Below are 14,919 nucleotides of genomic sequence, written 5' to 3'. Positions count from 1 at the left end.
ATATTTTCCTTAATTTTTATAAATTACAAATGCAAATGCTCTTTTAAAAGTTTCATATGAGAACGTTGGCCAGAGAGCATTAGCATTTAGCAAATGTTTCTCTAAATGCTTTTCTAACAATGGTTGATTGAATATTGTAGAGTATAATGCTAATGCTAATACTCTACCAACCAAGGCCTTAGAGTATCAACTTGTGGGAGATCTTTTTTTTTTTGTCAAGAGATCATTAGCATAATTATTATGATCTTTATAAACATAAAATTAATCAACAATATTTAGATAATCATTTATAATAGCATTTATATGTGCTCTCCAAATGGTCTTTACCCAAATGTTTTTATATGATTTTTTTGGTAAAGCATTTGCATTTAGAATATATGAAATTTTTAAAAAATTCAATAAATTTAATTTATATTATCTAATAATATCACAAATTATATTTATATCCAAAAATAAATTTATATTTCAAAAAAAAAATTTAAAATACAAATATTTCACATTTTATATATATATATATATTAAATATAATTCATCATTATAAAGACCACATTTGAATGGGGTAATGTACATTAAAAAAAACATGATTTATTGTTTTTACTTTGTTTTGCATATATATTGCATTGTTGATTTCACATTGTATCTTGTGTGACTTGAAACTATTTGTACCAAGAAGAAAAAAGTCTTGCCAAATAAAATCTTTGACAAACTTTTCAACTTGAAGGTAAAACTTAAAAGCAGCTGTGTATATCTAGTCTATAGTATCTTAGACTTGTATTTGTTAATTAACGAATAAAGTCTCACATTGGTAGTTGAAGATTTAATGAACTAATATATAAAGAGTTATGATCAATTTACTTATCATCAATTTGTTTTAAGTTAGAATCACGTGATAAACTTAAGTTTTGATATGGTATCTGAGCCATCCGATGTTGAACCACCATGTGTATGTTGTTCCCACGGTTGTTCACGCTTGAGCGTAAAAGAGAGTCTTAGTAAATAAACGAAGTCTCACATCAGTAGTTGAATAATTAATGAACTAATATATAAATGGTTAGGGCATCTCCATCCCTACTCTATTTGTTCCTCTAAAATGGAGTAAAAGTGAATATGGAGTTAAGAATGCTCCAACCCAACTTCATATCTCACTCCATAATGAAATTTACTCCATAAATGGAGTAATCTATTTTTTGTTTGTTCATCACTCCATTATTGAGTGGGAAATATAGTAGAGTTGGAGTAATTTTACTTCATTTTCACTTTTACTCCATTTTGGAGGAAAAAATAGAGTTTTACATTGGAGATGCTAGGAACAATCCAATTATTACCAATTAATTTTAAATATTAAACCCGTGATAAGTCCAAATTTAACATCATCTATACTTAAATGTAATTTTTTCAATGTTTTAATATGATTTAACTGTTTATTTATCTGGTATTGTGAAATATTACTTATTAAGTCTGGTTTGGATAAACGACTAACCGTCATACTTAAATTTTTACATCCATAATTAATTATTTTATACAGCTAAAGTACAATACTATATAGAGCATTAAATATGCATTGAAAACCGTTTTACAACCTAAATGTGAAGTAGCAGTGGCGTTGATCGTATACTTGGTTGTGCATTAGTGGCAAAGACATGGAAACGTTCACTTGATTCTTTGAGTGAACCTTGTGGTCCAGTGGTAGTAAATAGATTTTGGATGCAAAAATATTTAGGATTCGATCTTTTTGCTGCGAAAATTTTCAATAAATCACATTATTTTACTCACTACGGATGCAAATCCGTCCATATGAATATTTGGAAAAGGATCTATCAAGGACTATACCTCCCATCGAAGAAACTAGGTCTGGTTTTCTAATAAACTTGGTTTTAACCATTTTATCAAAAATAATATATATATTCTCTGCCAATTAAAGATTTGCCTCCCCATGGTCATGCACCATTCTTTATCTGGATGACACGTATCCAAAGTATGGTAGCAACACAAAAGCCCCTCCAATTACCATCCCCTCTTATTGCTCTATGGGTTCCATATTGTCCTTCTCATTTCAATCTTTTTGTTGTTGATAATTTCACATTTTGGTATCTTTAAGGACCGCAACAAAGTGACAGTGAAAGACTATGACATTTTATTTTGTTTGTTAACATAATATTGGCTATGACAAGATTTCTATTAATTTCAAAAATAAACAAATAAATTGGTCGCCTCATACTAATTCCAATTTCTTAAACTAATATTGCACGTTTTACTCATACAACTATATATATATGATATATGATATGTGATAAATCATGATTGATATGACATAAGGTTAGTTATGTGATAAAGAATAACTATACGATCAATTTTATAAAATAGTGTATGAATCGACTGTCAACATCAACGATTTTCAAATACTTTATTTGAATGAATGGAATTATTTAGATTTTAAGTGTACAGCTTTAACATTTGGAACAGATCCTGACTGACAGCTTGTTTTTCACAACACAGTGACATGTTTGAAGTATGAATTGCACGGCCAAAATAATCTCTTCCTAGCTACTTGAACGATGCACATATATATATATCACAATTATATTTTGAAAAAAAAGATATATATCACAACTATATAATATATATATATATATCTCTTTTTATCTCACAATTATATTTGCAATATATATATCAAAACTATATTCATCTTTAAATGCGGTTGGAAATAAGTTTCTTCACTTAACATAACTAATGATAAGTCAATTATATTAATTTGGTTGTCGAATGTGTGTGTTTTTTTATTACCATGGGATATCTCAGGCCTAAGGAAAAGTTTAGACTAATTTGTGAGAAGAGTACAATCTATGGATAGATTCTCTTTTTTTTTAAATTCAAATGAGTTTATGAATCCATATCCGTGTGACTATATGATGGAGTGTATTAGGATATCTTCGGACTCACGTTGCTTAACAACAAAAATTAAGCAACAAAAGAAAAATTGTCATAAAAATTTCTCAAAAGTTAAAATTTCTAAATTTTTTATGTATTTACGGTTTCTGTCCTACATTCAATCTAGGATAGAAAAAAAAGGATTGAGAAGCAAGAGTCAAAGGATCGTGGTGTTGACTAAAAACAAGTTTACGAATGGAGTGATCATGAAATTGCAATGCACGATGTGTCGGGAAGACATGATTTAAGTCTCAATAACCCTAAATACACAGTCGAATAGATCTTCAGTCGAGATCTTGTCTCTTTAAACTTCAGCACAACCGTCCATGTTATAGAGGACCCCTCCTCTTCTTTAACACATTCATAACTTCATCATCATTACAACTTTTGACCCTACAATGTTGAAGAAGAAACTACGTATAAGTAGCGTGAGTAAAAAAGATTGTGGATGTAAACTGAACGATACATCATTTACAGTTAAAATATTTTTAGAACGAATATTTTGGCCATACGAATATAAAGATCGAGTTGTTAACTTTTAAAACTACATCATTACTTCATTACATATATCATTGATTATTTTTTGAACAGAGGATAAAAATTATTTGAGATGATGACACTATATTTACAAGTTTAGTAAACAGATCAGTTAAGCCATAAAATAAATGTAGGGTCGGCCAATAAGTGAATTTATTTCACGACGCTTTGATGGTGGATCTAAATATCACAAATATTTTTCTTTATTTTTTATAATAGAAAATTTAAATATTTTCAAAATATGTGGAACGCAATATATTTTAGCATTGGAATCATTCATAGTGACATAAACATGTTTAATGAAATGACTCGAATCTTGATATCAACTATCATATCCAATTAACCTTCATAGATTGACTTTCTTGGTTTTTATTTATCATGAGTAAAATCTTAGATACATCATACATGTTAATTGTGTAATATGCTAACGTTATGGAATATACATTCCTTAAATTAATAAGAAAATGGATATAATGGGTGCGTATTATGAGTGGTTGTACCCAATCGGTCTTATAAAGCTCACCATTGTTATTAGTTTTTGTAGTTATTTGTTTCGGTGTGTATAAATTAGTATCGAATCACGTTACCTCACGGTGATATCATTTAATTATAAAGTAAATGAGCTTATATGGTCTTAATACGGTGAACCAAACCTCAGCCATTATTTAAAAAAGATACGACCGTACGTTAAGATCTACTTTGAGAATATTAACAGCTCGACTTGTCGACAAAATTAAAAATAAGAAACAACTCGAGTTATATAACTTTGCATATTCTAATAACTTCGATTTCTTATGAGTTATGATCGATCTTAGCCCTCAGATTTTTGTATAGATATAAAAGTATGAAGTGTCATGTAAAACAATTGAGTAGAACTTAACCTTTATCAATAAAAAAAATCATTTGAGTAGAACTTAAACGGAGACGTTGTTCGCTTTTAGAGCAGCTGCAACGGAGGTCCAAGTGTGATCCTTAGGCGTAATCCTTAGGTTAGTGACAATATAATAATATTAATTATCCGACTTAAGCTAAGGATTGACCCGTCGCGAAGGGTTTTAAGGATTTGATCTTTGTGTATGTGTCATGCGTTGAGTGGGCCGGTGTCTTTCGTGTTGCATTGGGTCAAAAATAGTTAACTCATTTTCGACCGACCGCGTAGAAAAAAGGGGCTTTCGAGAGAAAGGCGACAGGAAGGGCGATTCCTCTCCGTATGCTTTACGAAGATAGATCTTCCCGTTTTCTTCTTGATTCCTCTGATTTTTCGATTCACACCATGTTATCTTCTTGCTTTGTATCAATCTGGTTGGGTTATGGGGTTTGAATCGTTTTCGGTTAACGATTAGGGTTATGGGGTTAAAATTAGGGTTTCAAAACGATTTGGGTATAAAATGATTTGGGGAGAGGGGTTTTAAGCTCGTTCAATCGATATGTTCTCTGTTTCGTTGCTCGTTGATTCCGTTTGAGTAGCTCGTTGATTTCTTTAATTTATAATTCCGTTTGAGTAGGTGGTTGATTCCGTTTGAGTAGCTCGTTTATTCCGTTTGAGTAACTCGTTTATTCCGTTTGATTCCGTTTGAGTAGCTCGTTGATTCCGTTTGAGTAGTTCGTTGATTCCGTTAGAGTAGTTCGTTCATATTTAGTTTTTGCTGATGATTATACGCTTTGTACTGGGGTTTTTGGTTGAATTCAAACCGCTAACTAATTTGTTTTTAAGCTCGTTCACTCTTCTTTTAACTTTCTCTTATTATATCTCGTTGAAATCGTTTTGTGATGATGATTATTGTTGTCTAACTATGTTCTTACTTAATTTCTTTCAGGTTATCGAAAATGGGACAAGATTACAGCTATAGTCAGCCCTCTTCATCATCATAGTCTCTAGACATAACCTCCCTTCTTGAAGCCGAATGTCAGATTTAAGCGGATGAAGCTGACCGTAGCTACTGCAATTCATTGCCGGTTTAGTACCCACGTCAACCAGAGGCTGATGATGGAATTCCCACGACATGTTACTGTGGAGCTCAGCCTGTTCTCGGATGCTCTTACACGTCTCAAAACCCATACAGAAGATACTTTACGTGCGCCAATGCTGATGATGGAGACTGCCACGTTTGGAAATGGTGGGAAGTGGCAGTAATGGAGGAGATGATGGAGTTTCAGAGACAACTTAGAGATCTTAAGGTCCAAGGTTATGAGAGTGAGCAGAAGGTCCTTCACCTTGAGAAGACGGTACATGAGCTTTCCAAGAACAAATGAGGAGTTAAGCTAACGGTCTGTCTGTTAGTTTTAATAGGTTTCCTGTTATTGATTGTGCGAGGCAAGTTCTCTCCTCTGTTTCTTTGTATTTTCTACATGTTTGATGAAAACTTTTAATGTTGTATCTCATGTTTTTTTCCAGGAATCATTGGAAATGTTTCAAAGGAGAGTGTCGGTCCTCGGGAGTTTCTGTAATAAGGTATGATATTTTTTTAAAAGTTAGTACTCTTGTTGTGTTCGAAATGAACTTTAGTTTGCTTGTAACTAGCTATCTGCTCTGATTTTAGTTGCTTTAATTACTTAGTTAGGAATTAATTCCGCCTTGCTTTGGTGTTAAATGAAAGTTATTTGCTTTCCATCTACCCAACTGCTCTGATTTGATAGGCTTTAATTAGTAGGAAGTTAGCTTACTTAAGAGTCTTTGTTGGTAGAATAATGTCTCACACCAACTTGTAAACATGGCTAACACTTCCGGGTATGTAAACCTACTAACTAGTCAAATCCCCATTGACCTTGAATCACCCGAAGCTAATTAGTTGGGTAGCCAAGTTCCCGATGAGCCTGGTGTGAAGGAGAGGAGGAAATGGATTCTCACAGATGATAAAATCCTTATTGGTGCGTGGCTTTAACACCAGTAAGGACCCTGTGGTGAGCACTGAACAGAAAGCTGATGCTTTCTGGAACCGTATCGTTGACTACTACAACGCAAGCCCTCTCCTGGTGGGTACTATACCGAGGAAGCTTCGTCCTTGTAAGCAGCGGTGGGCTCGGATAAACGAGCAAGTATCCTAAAAAATATTATATTTATATACCTAAGGACTCCGGAATGGAACTCACCATTGGACTCACCATTTCGATTCGGATCCTTCACTATTCACACAAAAACAAAAAAAAAAAAATATTTAACTAGCTAAGGACTCCGCAATGGGATTCACCATTGCGGATGCTCTTATAACACATAAGAAAAACAACGTCTCTTTCAGCAAAAAGAAAAAAAGAAAAGAAAAGAAAACTAATGTCTCATCAAATAAAATAATAATATTGATTTGTGTAAAACAATAACACGAGTAAAATCAACATCTACGTTTTGTAAATGAGTTCCAAAATTAGGTTATCCAGTACATATGCATACCCATAATAAGTTACTAACATCTATTTAACAAATCATTTATCAAATTTCGAATATAAAACCCGGACTCCCTAATGGAGTTTTTACCAATCCGTTTCGGATTGACTGAATCGGTATGAAAGTTGTAACATGGGCAAACCGGCACCCAATAAAAAGAATAAAAATAACGTTATAGAATTGTTTATTTCTTAAAATGAAAACGACTTATATGATTTTCGTTAGTTAACAACATGATTGTCGTAATACATGAAAAATATATTTATGTGTATACAATATGTTTTGGCATTAGCAAGTAGCTTGTACTATTTGTTTTTTTTTTCTGAAGAAGAAAGCTTGTACTAGTTGTGTCGTCCTCCATAAAAGGCATGCACTCCAGTCTCCAGAAACCAAGATGGTGCAATATATGGAGTTTTGCACACAATTCCTAAATTAACCATGGAAATAAAATTCGGGACTGTAGATGCCTCGAAACACATGAATCCCTTGAAATCTGCTAAAATCTATTGTACGTCGATACAAACGTAGTTCCATAAACCGGGCAGGCTATTATTTTTCGTTACGGCATCCTATATTAACGACATCCTATGACACTTGAAAAGGCCACTCCGAATTTTACCTGCTAATTATAGAAACACAAAACATTAAGATCTATAGTATTGTGAAGAAAATAAGAGGGGCATTTTCCAAATTTGTACTGCTTAACAAAAGGAAAAACTAAAAGAAAAACGAATAGCTACTTCCAAAGATTTCAATCATTCTTCGGATCCATTTTTCTTAAACCCTCCGATATTACACACCACATAGTTGTAATTTTTTCGGTTAACAACTTAACATAATATTAAAAAAAAATGGAAGAACTTAACATAATATTCATTTAACCATAGCGCCAAATATATTATGGAGCCCATGAATAATTATCGGGCCGATGTTGACATCTTATTGGGCAAAACTTGATTTGATATAAAAGTAATCAGGCCTCATCTTTTATAGCATGATACATTATCACACCACACAGCAAAAGGTCTTACTTAAATTCTTAAGAATCATCAGAAGGCTCTTGAATCTTATATTAAGAACTTGTGCAAGGCAAATGATGAAGCCCAGTTAAGCTGTCAACATCAACCGTATAAACGCGTTCATATAGGCTAAGACCAACATTCATGGCCGGCCTTTAGATTTTAAAGACCAACATTCATGGCCGGCCTTTAGATTTTAAAGACCAAAAACGATTTAGTAAAAATAATTTATTTTTTAACAATTTAGGAATCTGTGTTTATTTATATATTAATTCTATAAAATTTAGAGACATATAAGACAAACGAGTTAATTAATTATGCCCCGAACCGAGTCTTCCATCGTACAATAGTAAACACTCAACAGCAACACAGCTAGTCAGGATCCAAGATGCGATTTTCTAAGGCTGCAATATTAATTCTCAGTTCTGAAACCTAGGATATCTAACTAGTATCGACATAAACAATTTTCTTTTTCATCGTTTTTTTTAATTCAAGAAGTTCTGGGTCTAAACCAATAATCTTTTTGCGCCAGGAACAAGAACCAGTTGTTTAATTCCCTCTCCACAACATTTATGAGATTCGAACCTGGAACTTCTATGGAAGAAGGCTTTACAATTAGAGTTAGCAGCTCCGGGTAAAGATGACGTCGAAACATCATTGTCTTTTTATAACATATTCTTTTTTCGTTGTCTTCTTTCTCTTTTCAAAATTAAGAACTTCATACATGGGATAAAAATATGGTATTATTCAAGTTATAAAAGTGTCTTAGACGAGAGAACGTGAAGCAGTCTCTTTTTCTTTCCACCTCAACCAGAATATTTCTGAAAAGAAACGGAAGACAGAGACAACTCAGACAAATCACAAAATTATACACTGACTTATAACTTTGGATTTAGTTCTATATCGTTTTCTTTTCTTTTGCAAAGTGAAGTTTGCAATTCTATATATGCTGCATGGTAGAACGTTTGGTTTATCAGTCAGTGTATAGAACAAAAGTTAAACTAATATTATCCCAATCAGAACCTTCGACCTTAAGTCATTGTCACTATTTTCCGAATCTTTATTTCAATCTCTCTTTCTGTTGGTCAGAAATATTTATTAAAAACCTCAGTCCAATTTCCCACGTGTAATAAATTTATCTAATTTGAAAAGCATTATCACGAAAAATATAGAAATAAAAAGAAAAGGTAGCATGGATTCGCTTATGCTTTTTTCTATTTATTCCTTGTCTCTTACGTATTCTCAAACATGAAACATCCAGATAATTAGTATTCAGGTATATAATCGAGTAATTTAGCCATACTAAACATATACTTAGCAGCTACAAAATCAATAATGCCAATCAGCCGGAAATTTTGGACGTGGGCCGTTGCCACGGCCATTATAGCCGTCCTGGTCGTCTTCGTCGGGCCATCCATCATCGGACCGGAGAGCATAGTGGGATCTAAAAATGTCCTAACCACGGCGAAGATGATCCCGCTTCCCGTTGATGGACCAGAGAGTCTGGACTGGGATCCACGAGGGGAAGGCCCATACGTTGGCGTTACCGACGGTCGCATACTCAAATGGCGCGGTTCGGATCTTGGCTGGGTAGAATTCGCGTACTCGTCCCCCCACAGGTTTGTTTAATATGTATATGATATGACCCAAAAAGATCCATTTTTTCAACAGAAATATTTGTGTTAGTGTTTTGTCAGACTGACTGTTCAACATAGATTTTTGTTAATGTTATTATCACTGTCTAAAAGAATTATTTACATAATATATATGTATATCGTAAATGTGCGCGCACACACACAAATGGCTATTTGTGTTCTGCTTTTGCTTAATTTCACAATTTATAAACTACATTCGGCAAGAAAACACTCAAATAGTTTATATTATTTTTAACTTACCATGTGTGGACATGGATATAATCTCTATAATATTATTTGAGAAGTCAGTTTTTTATGTGTCGCGCTCACGTTAACTTTCACGATGGTTGATTACACTGATACCCTTAATGAATTTAAAATATTACATTTAAATACTATTACTCATTTTTTTAGTTTCCTTTTTAAAATTTTCCAAATAACATATATAATAAAAAGGAGATATTTATAAAGTTTAAAAAGTAAACTTTAAAACGAAAATAAATGTATATATAATATGATTTCATTAAAAAGGAAAGTTCAGAAATCGAAATATTCCATTTAAAAAAAGATTTATAAATAACACAAAATATACTTTTGAAGTAATAAAATAGTTTCTTTATATCTATATTTTCTTATATGAAATTCATATATTTGTATATAATGTGAATACCAAAGAAAATCAAATACTTACGTAATATTTTAAAATAGCATAACACTATATACTTTAACGAGAGATATATATTATATTTTATCATTATTAAAATTATATGTTTTATTAATATATAATTTGCTTTAAAATTTTATGTTTGTAGAACTTAATATATATATGATCAAGATACCAAAGCAAATCTGAATTCTCATTTTAAGATTATTTAAAATAAATCTCAATTTACCATTCAATAAATCTAAGGCATAAAATTATTTAGAATTTATAAATATTTTAATTATTATAAATATCTCTATAATATTATTTGAGAAGTCAGTTTCTTATGTGTCGTGCTCACATTAACTCTCAAGATGGTTGATTACACTGATACCCTTAATGAATTTAAAATATTACATTTAAATACTATTACTGATTTTTTTAGATTCCTTTTTTAAAATTTTCCAGATAACATATATTATAAAATAGAAAATATTTATAAAGTTTTAAAAGTAAATTTAAAAAAGAAAATATATGTATATATAATATTAATTCATTAAAAAGGAAAGTTCAGAAAATAGTAATATTCCATTTAAAAAAATATTTATAAATAACACAAAATATACTTTTGAAGTAATAAAATAGTTTCTTTATATCTATATTTTCTTATATGAAATACATATATTTGTATATAATGTGAATACCAAAGAAAATCAAATACTTACATAATATTTTAAAATAGCATAACATTATATACTTTAACAAGAGATATATATTATATTTTATCATTATTAAAATTATATGTTTTCTTAATATATAATTTGCTTTAAAATTTTATGTTTGTAGAACTTAGTATATGATCAAGATACCAAAGCAAATATGAATTCTCATTTTAAGATTATTTAAAATAAATCTCAATTTACCAATCAATAAATCTAAGGCATAACATTATTTAGAATTTATAAAATACTTTAATTATTGTAAATATTGATATGTGTTCATGAACTTCCAAAAATGTATGAGTTACTTATGTATGTACTTATATATATGCATGAGATTTTAAAGTATTATCGTTATATTAATTTATGTAATTTGAAATCTGATACTTTAGTTTATTTCTTATTTTATTCTAAACACAATATATCTTAAGGTATACATAATTTTCCTAAAATATATTTACATATTTAAGATAACAACCAGCCTAAATGCAAATAAGAAAATTAATGAAAATTTTAATATATTTAGAATAAAACATTTAATAGTTGATTTCAGAAAAATAGATACAATCAAATATACCCAAATGATAACTAAATCGACTGTAAAAAACAACTAGATATAACATATCTAAAATAATACTAATTAAATAAAAAAATATAATATTATTAGTATAAATTATGCACACAATTTATAAATTAATTTAAAATCAAAAATAAATAGCAATCAATTATTATAATATATTTACTTTATGAATATTTATATCCGTGCATGAGCACGGGAAAATCACCTAGTTTAAAAATACTATAACCGTTCCACAAATGTAAATGTCTAAGAAAAAATTGTTTCACAAATTTGTTACCGTATTTTTGTAAATTTTATTATTTAATAATAGTAAATTTTAAATTAATAAATTAATTAAATTTACTAAATTATTATTGGTTTAAAGTTATTAAAATTTTATAATCACATAAAATGATGTCTTGATGGTATATGTATATATATCTTTAAATATGTGTGAAAATATATTTTTTAGAACGGAAAAGGTATATATATATATATCAAAACTAGTATTAATTTGTGTAGATAAATGCATATACGACAGCATAATTATACTTCTGTTTCTTATAATAATTTGGTGTGTATATGAAGAGGGAACTGTTCAAGCCATAAGGTGGAACCTGCGTGTGGAAGGCCTTTGGGACTGAGCTTCGAGAAAAAAACGGGAGACTTGTATTTTTGTGACGGTTACTTTGGAGTAATGAAGGTCGGACCTAAAGGAGGATTGGCCGAGAAGGTCGTCGACGAGGTCGAAGGTCAGAAAATTATGTTCGCCAATCAAATGGATATAGACGAAGAAGAGGATGTTTTCTACTTCAACGATAGTAGCGACACCTACCACTTCGGGTATTTTAACTTCACCTCTCTATTACTTATTTTTTTCTTTTTATTTCAGGAATGAAGAGTTTTTTTTTTGGTTTTATAGATTTGGAATGTTTGTTGACGTTTTGCCTTTGGTTGTTATACAATTTCTTATAATAATATCAGATAAACCAAGAGAATTCTAATAAGAATGCATTATACATGTATGTTTGAATTTGGATGGTGATGCAGTGACGAAGATAGCAGGGCCGTGCCTTCCCTCTATTTAAGCATATTTAAGGGCTAAAGCTATGTTTAATTTGAAGAAAAAATATCATAACATGTAAACCTAAAGAAACAATCCGATTTTCAAAAAAAAAAAAAAAACAATCCGATTTTCCCTTTTGCAATTTATCAGTAAACGTGTAAATTTGCTTGGAAACAGTTGAAATCCTAGTACTGCCATAATATTCTAAAAGTGTTAAGTTCTTGTTTGGATCAGGGACGTATTCTTTGCGTTTCTGTGTGGTGAAAAGACAGGAAGAGCGATTCGATACGACAAAAAGTCAAAAGAGGCCAAAGTTATAATGGACCGTCTTCATTTCCCTAATGGTCTTGCCATAAGCAAGGATGGTTCGTTCGTGCTTTCCTGTGAGGTCCCAACGCAACTTGTGCATCGATACTGGGCCAAGGGGCCTAAATCTGGGACCCGTGACGTATTCGCAAAGCTTCCTGGCTACGCGGATAACATCAGGAGGACTGAGAAAGGGGATTTCTGGGTTGCCTTGCATTCCAAGAGAACCCCATTTTCTAGGTTTTCGTTGATGCATCCCTGGATTGGGAAATTTTTCATGAAAACCTTGAAGATGGATCTTTTAGTTTTCCTTTTTGAAGGAGGAAAGCCTCATGCGGTGGCCGTGAAACTCTGTGGCAAGACCGGTAAGGTTTTGGAGGTTCTTGAGGATAGTGAAGGGAAGAATATGAAGTTCATAAGTGAGGTTCAAGAGAGAGATGGTAAGCTTTGGTTTGGGTCAGTTTTTCTGCCTTCCGTTTGGGTTCTTGAGCATCAGTAATTTATACGATTATGGTGTTTTAAAGTGTATTTTATAGCAAAAAATAAGTGTTTTAAGTTGCACCGTGATTAAGAGATCTTTCTTTTGCTATTACATCATTTTCTCATGTGGATTTGATAACAATCAAGAGTTCTAAAGTATTTGCATGTAAACTGTCCTTCAAGACTCTTGATCTTATAATTTACTGCATTGTTGGCTTCTTCTTTTCTGTAAAGCAAGTCTTGGTTTCTTTATGGTGCAGTTTCCTTTTCAACGCGACGATCATTTTTTCCTTTCAATTTAGTTATATTTTCGAGTACTTTTTTGGGGTTTTAGTGTTTATTTATTAAACTGAGAAGTAAAAATTTTAAAATCCTACCTACGAGTTCAAAGAGAAACATCTCACATTCTCATGGTATATGACAATTTTAAACACCGAAATAGAAACTAAAGTAACCAAGGATACTAGGCTCTTTAAAAATTGTAGGAACATAAGAGCATCCACAACCATGATCCTTAGTTGGAGTCCTTAAAAAACAAATTATTATAAAATTATATGGGGTCTACGATTTTTAGGTTTTTTTGCAAGTTGGTGCTTCTAAATTCCTTAGCTAAGGATCAATTTTGTGGAGTCTCTTAACTATTCGCGGGCCCCACTAATATGTGGCGGTCCGCGATTGGTTATATTTAAAAAAAAAAAATCCAAAAAAAGAGAAAATAGTTAAAAAAAATAGAAAAACATTTTTTTTAAGGATTTTAGTGGGAGTCCACGGTTGTGGATGCTCTAATTGGAACTCATTTAGTCTTGATTCGTTTCAGTTTCAGTTTCAATTTCTTATATATATATAGTAAGCAGTTAAATGACACCAGTAGGCATCTTATAAGGACCGTAAGAGCATGCGCAGCGTAAGGTTCTTAAAGAGTTTCTAGTGATTAACAAAATAAAAAAAATAGAAAAGGTAGTGGAAAGAGAAAGAGACTACTCTTCATGAAGGTACTCTTGTCAAAGCTAAAGAGATTCATTTCATTGCTGTCACCTTTCCATTGGTTCTTTTTATTTTATGATTTAATTTTTTTAAGATTCAATTAAATATCAATAAAGAAATGTATGAGGTAACTAAGTAGATATGTAACCACTAGTGACATCTTTAATCCTACTCTATTTTCAACTCCAAACATCATTATAGAGTAAAATCTTTTTCAAGCCCACTCCATTTTTAACTCCAAAATAGAGTAATGGCTAGGCTTACTTCATTTATGGAATAATTTTAGAGCATCTCCAATGTATTACCTCATTTTTTACTCCAAAATGGTGCAACACCAAAATGGAGTAAAGTTTTACTCCAATATATTACTTCTACTCCAAAAATAATATTTCTTAAATGATTTCACTTTTATTTTATTAATAATTGCAAATAAAATCTTATACTTATAAAAATTTACCAATTAACCCCAACTATTTTATGTTTACGATAAATAATTAAAATATAAATTATTTGAATTAAATATTTCACCGACCTTAGCGGATCCAGAATGGATTTTCCAGATTATTAAATTACATATTTTATGTTATTTTTATTTTTATTTTAATTATTTATGTTTTCGGTTATTTTATGCATTTATTTAAAATTATTAAATAATCCTTTGTGGA

General features: G+C 31.0%; 1 protein-coding gene and 1 pseudogene across 1 annotated transcript; both read left to right on the top strand.

Annotated features, from left to right (window-relative positions):
* The first annotated feature begins 5,292 nt into the window (after positions 1-5,292).
* LOC125606856 lies at positions 5,293-7,223 on the top strand (annotated as a pseudogene).
* Positions 7,224-9,092: 1,869 nt separating this feature from the next.
* LOC106355505 (protein STRICTOSIDINE SYNTHASE-LIKE 1) lies at positions 9,093-13,488 on the top strand. Its single transcript, XM_048775787.1, has 3 exons — positions 9,093-9,482; positions 12,007-12,261; positions 12,719-13,488. The coding sequence occupies exons 1-3, from the start codon at positions 9,199-9,201 to the stop codon at positions 13,287-13,289; spliced, it is 1,110 nt and encodes a 369-aa protein (XP_048631744.1). The 5' UTR covers positions 9,093-9,198; the 3' UTR covers positions 13,290-13,488.
* The last annotated feature ends 1,431 nt before the right edge of the window (positions 13,489-14,919 follow it).

This window comes from Brassica napus, chromosome A3 (assembly GCF_020379485.1).
Source record: "Brassica napus cultivar Da-Ae chromosome A3, Da-Ae, whole genome shotgun sequence".
Taxonomy (NCBI): Eukaryota; Viridiplantae; Streptophyta; class Magnoliopsida; order Brassicales; family Brassicaceae; genus Brassica; species Brassica napus.
This window is presented reverse-complemented; position numbering and strand designations above follow the sequence as displayed.